The sequence below is a fragment of the Lithobates pipiens genome, unplaced genomic scaffold (genome assembly GCF_037356315.1).
Source record: "Lithobates pipiens isolate NorthernLeopardFrog02 unplaced genomic scaffold, aLitPip1_a1.2 Scaffold_18, whole genome shotgun sequence".
In the NCBI taxonomy this organism is placed as follows: domain Eukaryota; kingdom Metazoa; phylum Chordata; class Amphibia; order Anura; family Ranidae; genus Lithobates; species Lithobates pipiens.
Window position 1 is genome coordinate 147494681 of NW_027507758.1, and position 21072 is coordinate 147515752.

A 21072-nucleotide genomic window follows, 5' to 3' on the forward strand; every position below is an offset into this window, starting at 1 on the left:
TATTTTTATTCTTCTCTGTATCCTTTTTGGTATTTGCTCTGCAACTCCGTAGTCTTTTCCCAAGGTGTCACCAAACGAAAGGGAACCCTGGGGAGGAGAAAGCCAAAGAGGGACAACATGAGGGGTAGAAACCCAAAAGTTAATGACTCTAAAGCCCCTAAAGAGAGCCTAAATACAAGCTCGATCCAGAAATACCTTAAAGAGACAAGCCAAAAAAGTCCAGGCCTAGAAAAAAAACAACTGGGCAAGCGAGAGAGGAGGAAGGAGGCTGGAAAACCAACTGGGACTCAGGGCGATTCCTCTGGCGAAGAGACAGAGTCAGACCTGGAAGGTAAAAATAGAGAGCAGACAGATATCTCCCAAAACACCTACAAAAGGTGAAATACAAGAAATGTTTTTGAAACTGGAAAATATAATTAAGTCAGAGATCTTAACCGTTAGGGCGGATATGGGTCACCTGTTAAGGAGGATAGAAGAAACGGAGGACCTAATGGGTAAACAGGCTCAGGAAATACTAGACTTAAAAGCGCAGTCTAGAAAAATGCAAGAGGCTCACAGGGACATCTTATACAGACTGGAGGAACAGGAAAACCAGAGCAGACGTCAGAACCTGAGGATTAGAGCCCTATCTGAACAACAAGGAGAAGACCTTGGTGTAAAAATGAGGAAGTTATTCAACCCTTTATTAGGAAGAGCGGAAGGTGAAGAATTAAAGATAGATCGTGTCCATAGAGTGAGGAAACCTCCAGGACTAAGGGTAGAGGTACCCCGAGACGTGATTGTAAAATTTCATCTTTATGAGGACAAAACCAAGATTTGGAGTAAACTAAGAGGATCGCCCTCATTACAATATGAAGGGACAACTCTACAAGTTTTTGCAGATCTTTCCGCAGGGACCCTGGCACGGAGAAGACAACTTAAACCCCTACTGGAACAATTGAGTTATTTTTGTTTTTTTTCTTTCTGTCTGGTTTTTTTAGGGTGGGGGCGGGGGGGGGGAGTCTGGGGGGGGGGGGGTGCGGGGGTGGGTTGGATAGGAGGATGGATAGGTAGGGCGGATCCGGGCTCCACCACTCCTTGCCCGGAGAGGTTGTCTCTTCTCCCCTAGGGTTGGGGGGACAGGGGGTGTTGAAGTGGAAGACCGCAGTTGGAGTCACACCCTGGAAGGTATTACTTGCAGAGGGGAGCTGTGCCACCCAATGTCAAGTATAGGCCAGGATCGGGCCAGTGGTGGGGGAGGGGGGTGGGCGAAGGGACGGGGGGGTGGGGGGAGGGGTGGGTGGAGAATTGCCTTGCAGAGTGGGGGACCGAAAGAGACATGAAAATCATGGGTTGGATAAATAGGTATAGATTAAGCATGCCAGTAGCCAGTTCAGGACGACTGAGGTAAATTTTATATCCTACAACGTAAAAGGATTAAATGCCCCAAACAAAAGGTATAAACTTTTAAAGGAACTGCATCAATGCAGAGCTGAAGTGGTATTCTTGCAGGAGACCCACCTATCCCAGGATTCGAATATTAAGTTATATTCAGACAGCTTCCCGACCTGGTTTTACGGAGATTCCCCAATTAGGAGGGCTAAGGGGGTGGCAATTGGATTCGAGAAACATACACGATTCACTCTGCTCGACAGACTGACTGACCCCGAGGGCCGATACCTGTTCCTTAAAGGAGAGCTAGGAAACAGGGTGTTTACTCTTGCTAATGTATATTGTCCAAATAACAATCCCCTAGGATACATGAAACTGATCTTACGAAGATTAGCAGATTTTAAATCTGGTGATGTAATCCTAGCAGGGGATTTTAATTTTTGTATGGATCCCGCCATGGATAGTACGTCCCGCGCAAGGGGGACGAATGAGAGGACTCTGAAAATATTTAAACATCGCCTGAAACAACATCAAATGGTGGACGCATGGCGGACACAACATGAGAAAATGAAGGACTATTCTTTCTATTCCCCAGTGCACGGGACGTATTCCAGGTTGGATTACATATTGGTGGACCACAGGTTGTTAGAGGACGTCGCAGAGACAGGGATAGGAATAGTCTCCCTGTCAGATCATTCTCCAGTGACAATGAAGATGAGGATACCAGGGTTGTACAGACAACCCTTTACTTGGCGATTAAATGAAAATCTTGTACAGGACAACGATACCATCGAGATAATCCGGAAAGAATTAGAATTCTACTTCTCGACGAACGATACAGGGGACACTTCGGGTGCCTCCCTATGGGAAGGACATAAAGCATATATCAGGGGTATCCTCATCTCCATTGGCGCAAATAAAAAAAAAGTTAAAATACAGAGAAGGGAGAACTTGATTAAAGAAGTCCATAGATTAGAACAAGAGCATAAAAAACAAAAGGTCCAACAGCAGGAACTTTTTCACCTTTTGATTAATAAAAGGGAGGAACTTAAGGACCTTATGGATCAGGAAGCAAGGAGGTCACATGATGGGAGAGTCAGAGAGAGACACTATGGGAAAAATAAAACTGGCAAATATTTAGCGAGACAGTTAAAAGGGAGGAGGGGGACTAACTTTATCGATAAAATCCAGGACAAGAACGGGAAGATGGTCCATACCACTAAGGAAATTGCGGAGGTATTTAGACAATACTACAATGCCCTATATAATGTAGGCCAAAAAGGGGGGTGTGTTAAAGGGGATAAGGAAATTATCAAAGAATTTTTGTATGATACCAACTTACCCCAATTACAAGAGAGCGAAAGAGATAATATAGACAGACCTATTACTGAGGAGGAAATCTATAAAGCATTAAAGGAGACGGAATTGGGCAAAAGTCCAGGGCCGGACGGGTACACGATTATTTACTATAAAAAATTTAAGGAAATCTTAGTCCCAAGATTATGTAATTATATGAACGGGCTCGGCACAAAATACGATATGAAAGCTGAAGCTTTGCGGGCCTCAATTACGGTAATACCGAAGGAAGGGAAGGATCACTTACTTTGCTCAAGCTATAGGCCAATAGCATTATTGAATGCGGATACAAAATTATTCGCCAAAATACTGGCATCTAGGCTGAAGAATAAGATGAGCGAACTAGTGCACCCAGATCAGGTCGGATTTATACCCGAGAGAGAAGGTAGTGATAATGGTGTGAGGGCACTACTCCTCCTCCAGGCCCTAAAAAACAGTGGGTCCCCAGCTCTATTCCTGTCTATAGATGCAGAGAAAGCATTTGACAGGGTAGACTGGGGACTTATGATAGAAACGTTAGAAGTTATGGGTATAGGCCCAAGAATGATCCAATGGATCCAGGTCCTCTATAACCATCCGCAGGCCTCGGTCAAAATTAATGGAGAATCCTCCTCTCAATTCCAAATGGGAAACGGTACCAGACAGGGGTGCCCACTGTCCCCACTTCTCTTTGCTTTATCTCTGGAGCCGTTATTGACTTATATCCGAAAAAATCAGGACATAACGGGGATCAGGCTGGGAGGGGACGAACATAAATTAGCCGCTTATGCGGATGACGTGCTATTTTTCATCACTAAGCCTAGGATTACGATCCCGAACTTGCTGAGGGTGTTGGAAAAATTCGGCAAACTATCGAATTTGAAAATAAACCTCGGCAAGTCCGAAGTTATGAATGTCAATATCAGTATCCAGGAAGAGGAGAAGCTCCGGGCAGAATTCCGTTTCCCCTGGCGTAAGGAGATCAGATACTTGGGAATTTACCTGTCGGACACCATAAGGAAAATATTCACGAATAATTATATCCCCTTACTCGATGAAATTAAAAGAGAAATAAAAAAAATTTCAACATGCCCCCTCTCTTGGTTAGGGCGTATCAATGCAGTTAAAATGATACTGATCCCGAAGATTATATATAAGTTTCAAATGCTGCCCATTCCGCTCTCTTCGGCCTATTTTACATTAATGAAAAATTTAATTTCGAAGTATATATGGCAACATAAAAAACCGAGAATTGCTATGGCGGTGTTAAGCAGGGGGAAAAGACAAGGGGGATTGGCTGTCCCGGATCTAAAAAGATACTACAATGCAGTGGTTCTGTCTCGAGTAGTTGAATGGGCGAAAGAGGCAAATGAAAAGAGATGGGTGAGTGTAGAGAACACAATGAGTCAAGCACTTTTAGGACGCACGATATGGAATCCTCCACAGTTCAGGTCCATTGGACCACACGCACACGAGATAACACGCTTAGCTTTAAAGATTTGGGATCGAACACATTCACAAAACAAGTGGGGATACAATTCACCCCTGATTTTTCTTAAAGAAAACGATTATTTCACACCGGGTAAACAGGAGGTGGGGGGCAATTGGATAAGGAAAGACACCGCACAATTAAAAGACATACTAGTTAATGGTAAAATAGCTTCATTTCAAGCACTATGTTCGGACACAGATCTTATGAAGATTGACGTGTGGCGGTTCCTCCAGCTAAGCCACTTCATTTCAAACTTACCTCAGCCAATTCGTAGTGAAGAGGAACTGAGACCTTTGGAGCGGCTATGCCTGAGAGAAAAATAAAAAAAAAACATAACGCATTTATATAAGATTCTCTCAGAGGGTGACGAGCTGGAGGACCCGCCATACATCCAAAAGTGGGAAACAGAGTTGGGGTCACAATGTAGCACACAAACCCGTAATAAGATTTTTAAATTAATTCACTTGGGGGTAGTAGATAATAAACTGATAGAAACGAACTACAAGTGCCTTGCAAGGTGGTACGCGACACCCGATAAAATGGCCAAATATGTAGTAGAGCAATCTTCGGATTGCTGGCGCGGGTGTAAAAAAACTGGGACTATGGCCCACATTTGGTGGGACTGCCCCATTATTAAAATATATTGGAGAAAAATCTTAGAGATAATTAAAGTTGTAACTAAAAAGGAAATAAGAGAAGATCCGTGGACGGTCCTATTTCATGGGACAGACGAACCCATAAAGCAATATAAAACCTCGTTAATTCCAATTCTGCTAGACACCGCCAAAAACTTAATCCCAAAAAAATGGAGAGAAAATGAGAGCCCTTAATACTATGATGGTGTAGGTTTAAACCACTAAGAAATTAAGGATTGAAAGCATACATGTGTTATAAGGTTTTTTTTCTTCTTTTTGTTTCTTGTTGGAACATGTTTTAAATACACTCTGTTGGAAGGAAAAAAAAAATTTTCTGATAAAAAAATTTCTGATAAAGAATATAAAAAAAAAAAAAAGAAAAAGTTTTGAGTGACAACTGGGATGTTTTCCTCAATAAAGTGACTTGTGCTGAAGAAATTTTCACAGTAAAGTGATTTATGTTGAGAAAATCCCACCACCAAATGCAATGCACGCTTACCAGCTGTGAGAAGTTTGAGCGCATGTGGCCATAACCCGGCAGGGGTCTTTCTCCTTGAAGGGGTCTCCACACACAGTCCAATCGTCTGGACGATCCGATCGGTGAGATCCTCTGGTAAGGTCACCCAGCTCTCCTTAGTCTCCACACACAGTCCAATCGTCTTGACGATCCGATCGGTGAGAAAGCTGGCCATTCATTATACAATCTTCTTGTACAATTTTCCTTTAGATTTATTAAAACCATATTATATGAGGTTAAACCTAAAAACTTTCAATTTGTATGCAATCAGGTAGGCCCTTGTACTACACATTATTGCTATATACAGTACCCCCTTCTGACCATGGGCTTCAGAGAACAGGTAGTATCACTGTAAGCCTTACTTCAGCAGCAATGAAACAAAAGGTACAAAAGTAAGTAAAAGCATGAAGTTTGTATTCAACACGGAACATGATATTATGCAAGTTTGCTGGAGACTTCTTCCCTACCAAGCATTTTTCTTTTTTGTTCATCAATATAGTCAGTTTTGTCTTTAGAGAGACGTCTTCAATTTATATTTATTGTACTAGTTATTAACAGACAACTTGAGCACAGAACAACCATAACACTCGGCTATGGTTGTTCTGTGCTCAAGTTGTCTGTTCCTAACTAGTACAATAAAAGTAAATTGAAGACGTCTCCAAAGGCAAAACTGACTATATTGATGTACAAAAGAAAAACCCTTGGTAGGGACGCACCACTGTGTCACAAACACGCGCACTGCACGGCAATCATGGGTTTAAATCAGGTGGCGAGAAAGCAACATATCGCCTCCTCACTGTGCTGCATTTGTGAATGAGCCATTGCTTTCAGCGGCAGCACCCTTAGGGCTCATTCCTGGGGGGGGGGTAAAAAGCAGGATAAAATAGAAATCTATGGCTAAGCAGAGCAAACCTGCAGGACAGCTACAGGTACACTGCACTGCACCCTCAGTGTGGGTAAACCACAGCACATCAGTGTGAAAGCAGCCCTATACTATTATGCCCAGTGTATTGCTTCACACTGACCTGAAGATCTCTTCTGCTGCTGGCACCACTCTGGAGACCGCTAGAGGTGGAGTGCAGTTGGTATGACTCCGCATGGGACAGGAGTCAGCACTACAGAGGAGGCATTGGCTTATGTGGCTCTTGCTCCCTTCAACAGCTCTAACTTTACAATTAGTGCCTATGCATTGCACCCTGTTTGATGCTCGGGAATGGCGGGTCAGCAAGCACAGACCGCGATCTACCTTTCATCTGTCTGCAATGTACTGGTAGATTGTGATCTACAGGTTGCTGACCTTGGTATACATTATACCTTTTAAATCCATGCTACTTAGAAGAGGTTGCAGATCCAGATAAAAATACAACTGGTCACGGATATGTAGGTCATCTTATACTGCATCTCTTTGTTTAGCAGATGACAATATTATTTTTCAGCAAAAGGAGAAAATCAGCCTTTGGTTGAACTAAGTTTCTATTCTGGGAGGGACAATAGTGAGAAGACATAGCCTGGTGTTGGCTTTAATGGGTAAGGGAGGGGAGCAATCAGTCAATTAATCTCCTCCTTTATGAAAGCAACTGGCTCATTTCATGTGTGTGGCCATCTGTACAGTTTGAGCTTACAGTGCCAAAATTCATGTAAAGTGTACATAAGGACATTACATTTTCTTAAAAATTATATTTTCTATTTGCAGGATTTGCTGTTGCTGCTCAGGTAGATGAACATAACAGTCTTACTCACATCTATGTAAGTTTTGTTCATCCAGATGGATTGGCCTATAGGGAAGGTAGGTATATTTTATAAAATGTTTGTGATTCCGTGTACCCCAAGTAATTTGGACAATGATTTTATTTTTTTTATTTTTTTTTACACCTTCCTCTGCATCTGGTTCAGAGGATGCAAACCCTTTTTACTTGCTGGACATATGCCTTTTTTAAACCTAATTATGTAACAATGATGATTATTAATATAACTTTTATTAAAAGGGGTTGTAAAGGTAAATGTTTATTTTTTTTTAAATAACAAACATGTTATACTTCCACTGTGCAGCTCGTTTTGCACAGAGTGGCCCGAACCTGCTCTTCTGGGGTCCCTCGGCGGCTGTCTCAGCTCCTCCCCACAAGAACCAAGAACCTTCATGTGAGCTCTCTAAAATGGTGGTTAGTTCTTGCGGGTGCTCTCCCGTGATACAGCAGGTGGCTATAGCCGCTCACTGTATCACTCGGCCCTGCCCCCCGGCACGCCGCATCATTGGATGTGATTGACAGCAGCGCGAGCCAATGGCTGCGCTGCATTCAATCCATCCACTCTAGCCAATCAAAGGCCAGGCTGAGCGGCAAAGATCCAATATTTATCAGCCAGAGTGATCAAGTCTGGTGCACGGAGATCTATTTTGGTTATTTCATATAAGCACAGTAATTGTGTATGGACATTACATGTGCACAATCACAGATGTTCTATCAATACCTTAAAGCAGGGGTAGGCAACCTCTGCCCCCCAGCTGTGATGAAACTAAAGTCCCATGAGAAATTGCAGACCCTGACAATCATAGGAAAGAGAGGGTTACCCAGCACATAACAATGAGATAGCCTGTATAGTAATTCAGCTTTATACATATATATATATAACGTTTATATTGTCCTTATTGTGGTTGGAGTTTGTCCATATATACTCTAAACCAGGGGTTCCAAACTTTTTCCAAAGAGGGCCAGATCTGATGAAGTGAAAATGCGTGAGGGCCGACCATTTTGCCTGACATTCTTTGAACCATTAAAATCCGGTCTAAGTGTGTTCGTTCGAGCACTAATACACTGCCCAAAAAGAATTCTCTTGCCTTTGCCGTGCTCATTCCCAACACATTTCTGCTCTTTAGGGGTACCATTAATTCTTAATGTACCCCACACATTGGAAAATGTGGGGTGCTGTGGGTGCAGTGCAATTTAAAAAAAAAAAAAAAAGCTTGGGGACTTCACTGCATTTTTGTGGGTAGGGAAACCCATTAAAATGTATGGGCTGCCCTACATGAAGCACGCAGCCACCCGGATGTGAACCAAGGTTGGAGGGGCAGTAAAACCACGTGGTTAAGCTGTTTTTACCACCCCAACTTCTCCCCCTTTAGCTGCAGAGGGAGCAGCTGGGGGGGGGGGGGGGGTATGCATACTCTGGCTGCAGCTGGAGGCATACCCAGGGTGAATGGGCCTGCACTGCAATTACCCCACAACTGTGTGGATTGCACAGTTGCGGTATAGTGATGCTGCATTTATGGGCTTAAAACAAGTGGTGAGGAGGCAACATAATGCCTCTTTACCACCTTTCAAATGCCTCTGAAAAGCAATCTGTGTATGGATTGCTTTTCAGAGGAGCAGCAGTCCTGGTTACTATCACACACAAGCCATACAAAAGCAAATCTGATGGTACAAGAATGGGGGGGGGGGGGGGAGTCCGGATTAAAAGTAACATACACACAGACACATACACACACACATACAGACAAATGCACGCACACACATACAGACATACATACAAATGCACACACATACATACAGACATACATACATACATACAGACACATGCACATCCATACAATCACCTGCACATGCATACAGACACATGCATATACATACATACAGACACATGCACAAACACACATACAGACACATGCACGCACACACATACATACAGACATACATGCACACACATACAGACACATGCACACACATACATACAGACACACACATACATGAATAAAGCCCTTTTAACACAAATCTAGTTTTTAGCACAGCACTGTACCTTTCCAGCTTCCTCATTCAGCCGGGTACTGCACTGTAGGGGGAAGCAGAGACACATCACACTCCCCTGCACTTTACTTTCAAGCTTCTCACAGTGCCGATGTACAGCTCGGCAGGGAATCAGGCTTATCTGACAGCCCTGATCCCGCAGCACACTGCTTGAGAGAGGCTGGTTTAGATAACCAGGCGGGCCATTCAAAACCAGATGGCCCGCGGGCCGGACTTTGGACATGCCTGCTCTAAACAGTTCAGGCGCAAGCCTTCCCCAGAGCATATCCAGAGTACTCTGTGAAATGCAAAAGAGAAAAAGGAGGGAGGCGCAACTAAGTGTAGTATTAAAAAGTTATTTAATAGCATAAAAGTTCTGCACTTACACAAGAGAAGACATCAAAAGCATATCTTTCATATAGGGGGTCCTACTCGAGGGGTGGCAGCAATCCAGTTTCCCAGCGTTCGCAGATGTTTGTGCCTGTACAAAATGCTGATTCCAACGCAGGAAGTGAAGGGGATCCTGGCTGCCTGTCGTGGCCCACACGGAGGGAAATGATGTCACCCAGTGACGTCACTTCTCCTCTAAAATTCCCTTTTTTCCCTTTTTTTTTAAACAATAACCTCCTAACCCCCTCTCTAGCCCTCATTTTGGGCCTGTGCACGTGACTGACTGCTTTCTTACAATTATAATTTTTTGGTAAGAATTGTCTCTGTCTATGGATTATACAGTAGGTAGTAACTGCAAAGAGTTATCCAGATTTTTTACCATAGACAATTAAGGGAAATATAGTTATTGAGGGAAAGATACTATTGTATATAATGGGAAATAGTTTTTAAGGCTAAGGTTTTATAATATATTATATATATATATATATATATATATATATTTTTTTTTTTATCTGACAACGCTGAAGAAATGACACTTCGTTACAATGATGTAAAGTAGTGAGTGTACAGCTTGTATAACAGTGTAAATTTGCTGTACCCTCAAAATAACTCAACATACAGACATTAATGTCTAAACTGCTGACAACAAAAGTGAGTACACCCCTAAGTGAAAATGTCCAAATTGGGCCCAATTAGCTATTTTCCCTTCCCGAGGTCGTGTAACTCGTTAGTGTTACAAGGTCTCAGGTGTGAATGGGGAGCAGGTGTGTTAAATTTGGTGTTATTGCTCTCATTCTATCAAACTGGTCACTGGAACATGGCATCTCATGGCAAAGAACTCTCTGAGGATCTGAATAAAATAATTGTTGCTCTACATAAAGATGGTACAGGCTATAAGAAGATTGCCAAGACCCTGAAACTGAACTGAAGCATGGTGGCCAAGACCATACAGCAATTTAACAGGACAGGTTCCTCCTGCAGAGGTTGAAGGGGTGGGGTTCAGCTTGTCAATGCTCAGACCATACGCCGCACACTGCATCAAATTGGTCTGCATGGCTGTCATCCTAGAAGGAAGCCTCTTCTAAAGATGATGCACAAGACAGCCTGCAAGCTGTTTGCGGAAGAAAAGCAGACTAAGGACATGGATTACTGAAACTATATCCTGTGGTCTGATGAGACCAAGATAAACTTAACCGCTTCAGCCCCGGAAGATTTTACCCCCTTCCTGACCAGAGAACTTTTCGTGATTTGGCACTTCGTCAATTTAACCGACAATTGCACGGTCGTGCGATGTGGCTCCCAAATTAAACGTCCTTTTTTCCCACAAATAGAGCTTTCTTTTGGTGGTATTTGATCACCCCTGTGGTTTTTATTTTTTGCGCTATAAACAAAAAAAGAGCGTCAATTTTGAAAAAAAAATCATTATTTTTTACATTTTGCTATAATAAATATCCCCCAAAAATATATAAAAAAACATTTTTTTTCCTCAGTTTAGGGTGATACGTATTCTACATATTTTTGGTAAAAAAAAAATTGCAGTAACCGTTTATTGATTGGTTTGCGCAAAAGTTATAGCGTTTACAAAATAGGGGATCGTTTATGAAATTTTAATGAATATTTTTTTTTTACTAGTAATGGCGGTGACATTATGGTGGACACATCGGAGATTTTTGACACATTTTTGGGACCATTGTCATTTATACAACAATCAGTGCTATACAAATGCACTGATTCCTGTATAAATGACACTGGCAGTGAAGGTGTTAACCACTAGGGGGCAGGGTAAGGGTTAAGTGTGTCCTGGGGTGTGTTTCTAACTGAGGGGGGCGTGGCTACATGTGACATGTCACTGATCTCTGCTCCCAATCACAGGGAGCAGAGATCAGTGACACTGGGGGTTCTTTACAAAAGGCAAATCCACTTTGCACTGCAAGTACATTTGAAAGTGCACTGCAAGTGCAAGTCCGTGCCATTCTGCTGACGTACATCGGCATGCGCCGGTTGGGAACCAGTTAATTGGTTCAGATGGTGTCAAGCATGTGTGGCGGCAACCAGGTAAGGAGTACAAAGACAGGTGTGTTTTGCCTACAGTAAAGCATGGTGGTGGGAGTGTCATGGTCTGGGCCTGCATGAGTGCTGCTGGCACTGGGAATAACAGTCTATTGAGGAAACCATGAATGCCAACATGCACTGTGATATACTGAAGCAGAGCAGGATTCCCTCCCTTCGGAGACTGGGCTGCGGGGCAGTATTCCAACATAATAACGACCCCAAACACACCTCCAAGATGACCACTGCCTTGCTAAAGAAGCTGAGGGTAAAGGTGATGGACTGGCCAAGTATGTCTCCAGATCTAAACCCTGTTGAGCATCTGTGAGTCATCCTCAAACGGAAGGTCGGAGGTGTGCAAGGTCTCTAACATCCACCAGCTTCATGATATCATCATGGAGGGGTAGTAGAGGACTCCAGTGGCAACCTGTGAAGCTCTGGTGAACTCCATGCCCAAGAGGGCTAAGGCAGCGCTGGAAAATAATGGTGGCCACACAAAATATTGACACTTTGGGCCCAATTTTGACATTTTTACGTAGGGGTGTACTCACTTTTGTTGCCAGCGGTTTAGACTTTAATGGCTGTGTGTTGAGTTATTTTGAGGGGACAGCAAATTTACATTGTTATACAAGCTGTACACTCACTACTTTACATTGTAGCAAAGTGTCATTTCTTCAGTGTTGTCACATGAAAAGATATAATAAAATATTTACAAAAATGTGAGGGATGCACTCACTTTTGTGAGAAACTGTATAGCTGTCAATGATAGGATCTGCTTTTTACTTGAGTGGTTTTCCTGATTTAACCTTGAAAATCTCTGTGTTGTGACTTTGTCCTATTACATATTGTACAAGTAATCATATACAATAATTTCTAATGTGTGTCACGCATCTTTTTGCTTGTCAGGCTTGCGAACAAAAAATGAAATCCTTTATATTAATAGTGAAGCAGTGATAGACCTTGATCTCAGGAAAATGGAGTTATTATTCTCAAAGAGGAGTGTCTTGCTTTCACTGAGGAATTGTCAAACAGAATCCAAATCGTCACTAAGCTCTTCATGGTCAGAAAATTACAAGTTCAACGATCAGATGAGACCTTTACCACCACTTAACCAGTCTCAACTCTTGGAAGAATTTCTAGATAATTTCCGAAGGAATTCTATGAAAGGTAAAAAAAATAAAATAATATTATATATATATATATATATATCAATAAATATAACTCTATATAAATATAACTCTATATAAATATAACTCTATATATATATATATATATATATATATATATATATACACACACATACACATACATACACACACACACACACATATATTTGGATATACATTCATACAGATTACAGTTGTTTGAAACACAGGCCAAGGTTATATATTAAAGAAATTCATCAACAATTATTAGCGTTGCTTTACTAAAGTAATAGAGGCTGTTATTTTTAAATAGTGAATGATATCAAATAATGTATTCTCTTTGAATACCAAAACATGTGTAAGAATATTTTTAAGAACAACATTTTTTCTAGGGTGTGATTGATTGACTGACGTGAAGACGGGTTTATCTAATTTACTAAGTTGAGTAATCATGCAAATTGCTAAGAGAAGTATTTTTTTTCTTTAGTGTGTTAATTCCCAATTTGCTTGCTTCCCCCCCCCCCCCCCTAAATTGAGACCTAATATTTTTATACACAGGCGATTTCCAGACTTTAGTTTTGGTTTCAATCATGTCCGGTGACAAAGATGAAAATATTTATTTCCCTTTTGACTCCAGATCATGCTTCTATTCATAATATAATCACTGTACTGTGAATGTTATACAGTCCATATTTTGCCCAGTATGCTTGTTATGTATTTTGTTTAGTGGGTACTGATGGGTCCCCCCAGTCTGTACTCGAACATAGATCTAATAAGTAGGCAGGTCAGTTAATACTATGCTGTGTAATGGGACTAATTTACAAAATTAAAACATTTTGCACAGAACATCCAAGCAGATATCTGCGTACAATATATGACTTACATTAAGAAAATTATTTCTGGAATCACATAAGAATATTAGTTACCTTAGGCTTTCCACAGACTTATGATGATAGTTGGATGTGTAAACGTGCACATTGGTGCAGTGGCAGTCAGTGGAAAAGTTGCGTATCGATGTGATGGAGAAGTGCACATTGGTTCCTTGGTTACCAGTGAAAAAGTACATATTATTGCAGTGGCAGTCAATGAAGTAGCCTAATTGTAGAAAATGGAAAAGTGCACATTGGCGCAATGGCAGTCAGTGGAGTACTGAAAATCAGTGCAGTGGCTTCTAGTTTAGTAGTGCACATCAGTGTAGTATAGAGAAGTGGTAAGCATAGACGTAAAGTCAAGGCCAGCGATGGCAAACCTTGGCACCCCAGATGTTTTGGAACTACATTTCCCGTGATGCTCAACTACACTGCAGAGTGCATGAGTGTCATGGGAAATGTAGTTCCAAAACATCTGGGGTGCCAAGGTTCGCCATCACTGGTCTAGGCTAATGTTCTCACTCAGCTGTTTAGAAATCCCTCACCAACAGCAAATGTTGGAGGATAGGATGCAAAAATGAAAGCCATTAGAGTAAACAATAACCTGACCCAAACAGCCAAAACGAAGTACCAAGAGGTGCCTGCATGAACACTTTTCATTATGTAGTCAGGACTCCCTTTTTTTTAAAGCCAGCACTTAACTCTGATGTGGAAACTCGTTCAGCACTCCCCACTTCTTGACGCTGTGTGTTAAGCATATCTAACTAATAGAGAACTGCACATTAGGACTTTGGCGCTTGAAGTAAATATTTGCATGTTGGTTACCTTAACCTCCCTGGCGGTACGATTATTTCGGATTTTAGATGCTAAAAGCGGTACAATTATTTTGCATGAAAATTTGGCGTTTTATATTGTTGCGAGTGATTCTAATTTATTATCGCTGTTTTCTAGCTGGTCTAAAATCACTTTTGATTTAAAGGGACAGTTTTGGTTGCTATGGACAATCTCCAGTTTACAGGCATAAAGAACAGTTTTTATTATATAAAACTGCATGCAGGACACTGGGCAGACCACTAGGGACAAAGGGGATGTGAAATAATTACATACAGCAATGTAATCTGTAAGATTACATTATACTGTATGTATAGTGAGTGTTTCACTTTTTGAATTTGGCGCGGATCTCTGCCCCGTGCGTCGAAACGCTTGCAGGGAACGGAGATGGGCTCTGTGATAGATCGAGCGAGACACGGCTCGCTCGTACAGCGCGGGGACAAGGTAAGTAAGCATCCTTCTGGATCCAGCGATGCGGTCCCGAGTCTGGCTAGGGGTTACCGCTTTTGGCATAAAAATTCCACCCTAGCCAGACTCGGGAACACCATCAGGGGGGTTAATGGCGTGTACACACGGCCGGACTTTCCGGCAGACTAGATCCGACGGTCTTCCTGACGGACTTTTCAGCGGAGTTCCGATGGACTTTCCAAACGAACGGACTTGGCCACACACAATCACACCAAAGTTCAACGGATTCGAATGTGATGACCGGACTAGAATAAGGAAGTTCATAGCCAGTAGCTAATAGCTGCCCTAGCGTCGGTTTTCATCCGTTGGCCTAGCATACAGACAAACTGATTTTTTGACCAGACTCGAGACCATCGGAAAGATTTGAAACATGTTCTAAATCTAAAGTCCATCTGATTTTTAGACAGAAATGGTCAGATGAAGCCCACACACGATCGAATTGTCCGGCGGATTCATTCCGTCGGACCTTTGCTGTCGAAAAAGTCCGGTCGTGTGTGCCGTGTACATAATATAAGACTACCCGGGGTTTGTGAATTTTTTTTAAAAGGCACCTTATGCCAGGCTTTAAGGTTAGGTTCACACTAGCCTGCATGGTAAAATGCAATGTTGGCTTCAACAGGAAGTGGTGTGATGTGTGATTTAGGCCTGGTTCACACCTTTGCATTTTTTTGCGCATTTTCTGTTTTGCAGAAACACACTACAGTCCATTTAATGTGGTTTCCTATGGATGTAGTTCACATTTCTGAATTTTATGGAAAGGGCCAGGGACTTTTTCTGGTTTTTGGTTCCAGGCTTCAATGGATCAAAAGCATGTATTGAAAAATGCAAAATGCACCTGCAATATGCAAACTGCAACCTGCATAGGTGTGAACCAGGCCTTAGTGCAATGCATTGCTTACTTGTTTTTTTTTTTCTTTTTTCCTTTTTAACTTTACTTGATGTGTCAAATAGTGACACTTCATTGATGTCATTTCACGGCAAAGTGCTGCCATGCAGTGCCCTGCATCAAAATGCAAGTGTTGTGGTGTGAATGGGGCATCTAGAAAACAATTGTTTTCCATGTGCCCTAAAGCCTAGGATACACTGCTAGTTTGTTTTTTTCGTTCAACCCAGTCGACTGAACGGAAAAAAAACTGCTCAGGTGGGAGCCACTGTACTCAACTATTGCCAGTCATTCCCCAAACAGCCAGCTTCTGTCGGACTGGGTGCAGTACACATGGGCCGAATATCGACTGGTTTCGATTGAACCAGCCAATGCCGCCCGACATTTGGCCCATGTGTACGAGCTTATCTAGTGTGCAGTAACGCAAGTCACCACAAAAGTGTTTAGGTTAACTGTATAATTTAGAGCACATGTTCACTTTCCTTACTGCAACAGGGCTCTTAAAGATTTAAACAACAACATCTCAGTAGATTAGATGAATCATTGCCTGCAATTAAATCCTGTGAGGAATAATTGTACATTTGGCAGATGATTGAGAATTCCCCAAGCGGAGGTTCAATTTAAACATGTACAGAACAAGCACTCTAGAGAAGAGGATGTGTAATTTTTGTGCTTTTGGTGAGTTGTGAGCATTGATGGCAAATTTAGGGTGATTTCTGTCCTCACACTTGCAGTGTGTGAATAAGGATGTCTGGAATATGTGTAGTGTTACATCATTAGATGGTGGGTGGTGTGGGATGGATGATGTAAGACAGAACAAAACAAGCTCTGCCGCCTTAGCACAACATTTGTTTGTGTTAAGCCTTTAATTAAAATTGTGCAGATTCCGATCACAAGAAGTATTGCAAATGCAATCCTGAGCTGTTTTTCCTTATTTAAATATAGATTCCTCATATTGTAAAAGCAATGCTTTTAGCAACCCAGCTGATGCGTAAAATATACACGTTACTGCAGATTATCTCTAATATTTGCATTATAAGTGCATAAAATGAGACTAGTTGCAGTGTTTTAAATGTAATAGATGTGTCTGATTTATAGTTTGGGCCATGAGCGCGCGATGGACTGGGTCAGATGGGTGCTGTGAGCACCATGGGGGTTATTTACGAAAGGCAAATCCACTTTGCACTACAAGTGCAAAGTGCATTTGAAATTGCACTGAAAGTGCACTTGGAAGTGCAGTCGCTGTAAATCTGAGGGGTAGATCTGAAATGAGGGGAAGCTCTGCTGATTTTATCATCCAATCATGTGCAAGCTAAAATGCTGTTTTTTAGGGCTGTTGCTTTTTGTTAATTTTTGTGTTTGATTAATCCTATTTTTTTTTAATCAATTAATCGACTATTTTGGATTAATTATAATGCACATACAGATCCAACTACTTTTAGCTGATCTCCTTGCATTGCAACTCTGCATTAGTCAGTGGTATACACTATATACAATCACCCGACACTAGTTAGTTTCCACAATCCATGACTTAACTTCACAGTTCACACAAATATGTTTTAAATTCAAACTGTAGCACTGACGTAAGTAATTTTTTTCCACAGTATTGTGACAATCCCTCCACTTCCGGTCTAACTAATCACTCTCACCTTATGGCATGGACCCCTGTGCAAACAGGTGGTCATGCAAGTGGGTATCAAAAGGGTTAACACGGACCATAAACTTCTCTCACGTCTCCTTAGATCTCAGCAAGGACGCGAGGTCATGAGTAGAAAGAAAAGATCTAAGTGCTCACCGCTTAAGTATAAGATTACATTTTTGTGTTCAAACACAAACTATTCAGATAAAGATGATAAAAACACAGCATGTAAAGCCAACAATCATGCTAGTTCCAAAGGGCAGCAGCAGGTGATGTCATGCGTAGCTCCTCCCCCGTACGCGTTACATTCAGTCAGAACTTACGCGTCACCGGACTCCTCCCCCCTTCCCTTTGTTAGCAGACGGAGGCACTTGGGGAAGGGGGGAGGAGTCCGGTGACGTCGATGTCCGTGACATCACTGAATCTCCGATGGAACTCCCTGAAGACCCGGAAGCCGGCGGAGAGGTGAATACCAATCAAAAGAATATTGATTGATCAAAAAATGTATGTTTAATCGAGGAATTATTATTTAATTTCCACAGCCCTACTGTTTTTTTATTTTCCTTGCACGTCCCCCTCGGATCTACAGCGACTGCATGTCCTTGTAATGTAAAGTGGAGTTGCCTTTAGTAAATAACCCCCCATGTTTTTTTTTTTTTTTTCAATTTAAAACTGCAACACTAGTAGAATAAGGCCTGGATCATACCTATGCATTTTTTTGTACGTTTTCAGTTTTGCAGAAACATGCTACATTCCATTTAACCACTAGAGATCCGCGCTATAGCCGAATGACGGCTACAGCGCGGACCTGCTTTGCCGGGACTACGTCTATTGATGTCGTCCCGTGCACGAGCGGCGCGCTCTGTGATCGGCAAGTCTATGAGACTCGCCTGATCACGGATCGGAACAAGGGGTCGATACCGACCCCTTACCACGTGATCAGCTGTCACCCAATGACAGCTGATCATGTGACACAACAGAGCCGGTAATCGGCTATTTTTCCTCCTCGCGCTGTCAGAGAAAAAAAGAGCTGATCACCGCCGGCCGTGAGAGGGAGTTCAGTCCCAATCACGGCCAGCTTATCAGTGCCCACCTGCCCCCTGCCAGTGCCACCCAGATATTAAAAAAGTGCCACACAGCAGTGCCCCCATCAGTGCCCATAGTGCCACCCATCAGTGCCCACAGTGCCATACATCAGTACCCACAGTGCCACCTATCAGTGCCACCTATCAGTGCCCACAATCTGCCTCAACAACAGTGCTGCACCTCAGTGCCACATATCCATGCCCATCAGTGTCATCTACCAGTGCCCATCAGTGCCGCCCATCAGTGCCCAGCAGTGCCACCTATCAGAGCCACCTATCAGTGCCACCTATCAGTGCCCATCAGTCCCATCTCTCAGTGGTACCTATCAGTGCCCCTTAGTGCCACCCATCCGTGCCACCCATCAGTGCCACCTATCAGTGCCATCTTATCTGTGCCCATCTTTGCCCATCAGTGCCGCCTTATCTGTGCCCATCAGTACTGCCTTATCTGTGCCCATCGATGCCACCTTATCTGTGCCTATTAGTGCCGCCTTAACTGTGCGTATCAGTGCCCACCAGTGCAGCCTATCAGTGCCCACCAGTGCCGCCTCAACAAACTATTAAATATGATTTTTTATTTTTTGTTATTTTGCATCTTTTTTTGTTTAGCAAAAAATAAAACTCCCAGCTGTAACTAAATACCACCAAAAGAAAGCTCTATTTGTGGGAAAAAAAATCTAAAAATTTCATTTGGGTACAGTGTTGTATGACCGCGCAATTGTCATTCAAAGTGCATCAGTGCTGAAAGCTGAAAATTGGTCTGGACAGGAGGGGGGTTTAAGTGCCCAGTAAGCAAGTGGTTAACATTGTTTCCTATGGGTGTAGTTCACATCTCTGCATTTTATGGAAAGGGCCAGGGACTTTTTTCTGGTTTTTGATTCTATAGACTTCAGTGGATCAAAAGTGTGTATTGAAAAACACAAAATACACCTGCAATATGCAAAAGGTGTGAATGAGGCCTAAGAACAAGGGCTGTAGACAGTGCAGCTACTTCCAGGCACCCAAAGCCCACACAGCAGACAAGCAACTGCTGGTTCATGCAACGCATGGCATTCTACCTGATCCAAAAGCCTGTTTACTTCTTGCCTTGCGCTACTAAAAGATAAAGGAAAAGGTAATGCTTTTTTCAGAGTTATTGTATTATCTTTCCATTATATATATATATATATATATATATATATATATATATATATATATATATAAAAATACACATTTTGATATACAAAATCTGACCAGTCCATGTCCCTGTATATAGATGGAAGCAACAATATTTGTTTATTACATGAACAGGCTCTCTTTTTGCTTTGCAGTGCTAACTAATGGTTCCGGTTAAGGGCTCTTTCACACAGGGCGGATCAGTGATGATCCAGCCCGTGGATATCCGCTTGCTCAGCGGGGATCGCTCCGTTGATCCCCGCTGAGCAGGCAGATGACAGGTCCGTCTCTGCACACTGTGCAGGAACGGACCTGTCAGAGTGCCGCTCTCCCCTAGGGGAGATCGGGTTTCAACGGACTGCAGAGTCCGTCGTCACCCGATCCGATCCGATGACGGATGGAAAAGTAGGTTTTTCCTCCATTACACAGATCGGAGTGGGTCGGATGTCAGCGGACATGTCACCGCTGACATCAGACGCTCCATAGAGGTCTATGGAGCATTCGTTCAGGTCCGCCTGAAAAACTGACAGGTGGACCTGAACGGATCGACCATGTGAAAGCGCCCTTACTAGTCTTGCGGCAATACAACAAGAGGAATGGTCAGGCAACTTATCTTTTAAAGAGGCGCTGTCTTTTTGGCCACTAAGACTTCATTAACCACTTCCCGACCGGCGCACGCCGATGTACGTCGGCAGAATGGCACGGGCAGGCAAATGGGCATATCTGTACGTCGCTTTAAATTTGCCGCCCTGCCATCGCGAGCGTGCCGGTTGGGACCCCCGTGAGTCCGGTCGCGGGTCCCGTGGACTTGATCGCCGCGGGCATACCCACAATCGTCTCACGGGGCGGCTGAACTAGGAGATGCCGTTGTAAATAGCATCTCCCAGTTCTGCCTAGCAACAAGTGATGCTGATCTCTGCTCCATGTGATTGGAGCAGAGATCAGTGTTCACTAAAAGAAAGCCCAGCCCCTAACAGTTAGTAACACGCCCCTAGGAACACTTAACCCCTACACTGCCACCCACTGGTTAACCCCTTCCCTGCCAGTGTCATTTACACAGGAATCACTGCATTTGTATAGCAGTGATTGCTGTATAAATGACAATGGTCCCAAAAATGTGTCAAAAATGTCTGATGTGTCCGCCATAATGTCGCAGTCACAATAAAAATCGCTGATGGCCGCCATTACTAGTAAAAAAAAATTATTAATAAAAATGCCATAAAACTATCCCCTATTTTGTAAACGCTATAACTTTTGCGCAAACCAATCAATAATCGCTTACTGCGTTTTTTTTTACCAAAAATATGTAGAAGAATACCTATCGGCCTAAACTGAGGGAAAAATTTTTTTTTCGATATTTTTGGGGGATATTTATTATAACAAAAAGTAAAAAAAATGCGTTTTTTTCAAAATTGAAGCTCTATTTTTGTTT

General features: G+C 42.6%; 1 protein-coding gene across 7 annotated transcripts in view; it reads left to right on the forward strand.

The window, feature by feature from the left end:
• TIAM2 (TIAM Rac1 associated GEF 2) overlaps positions 1 to 21072 on the forward strand; it is a 437269-nt gene that overhangs the window by 334862 nt on the left and 81335 nt on the right. For all 7 annotated transcript variants that reach the window (XM_077486237.1, XM_077486240.1, XM_077486241.1 and 4 more), the window contains 2 exons: positions 7044 to 7136; positions 12472 to 12732. In XM_077486237.1, the coding sequence (XP_077342363.1) occupies positions 7044 to 7136; positions 12472 to 12732 (354 nt within the window). The remainder of the gene's footprint in view (positions 1 to 7043; positions 7137 to 12471; positions 12733 to 21072) is intronic.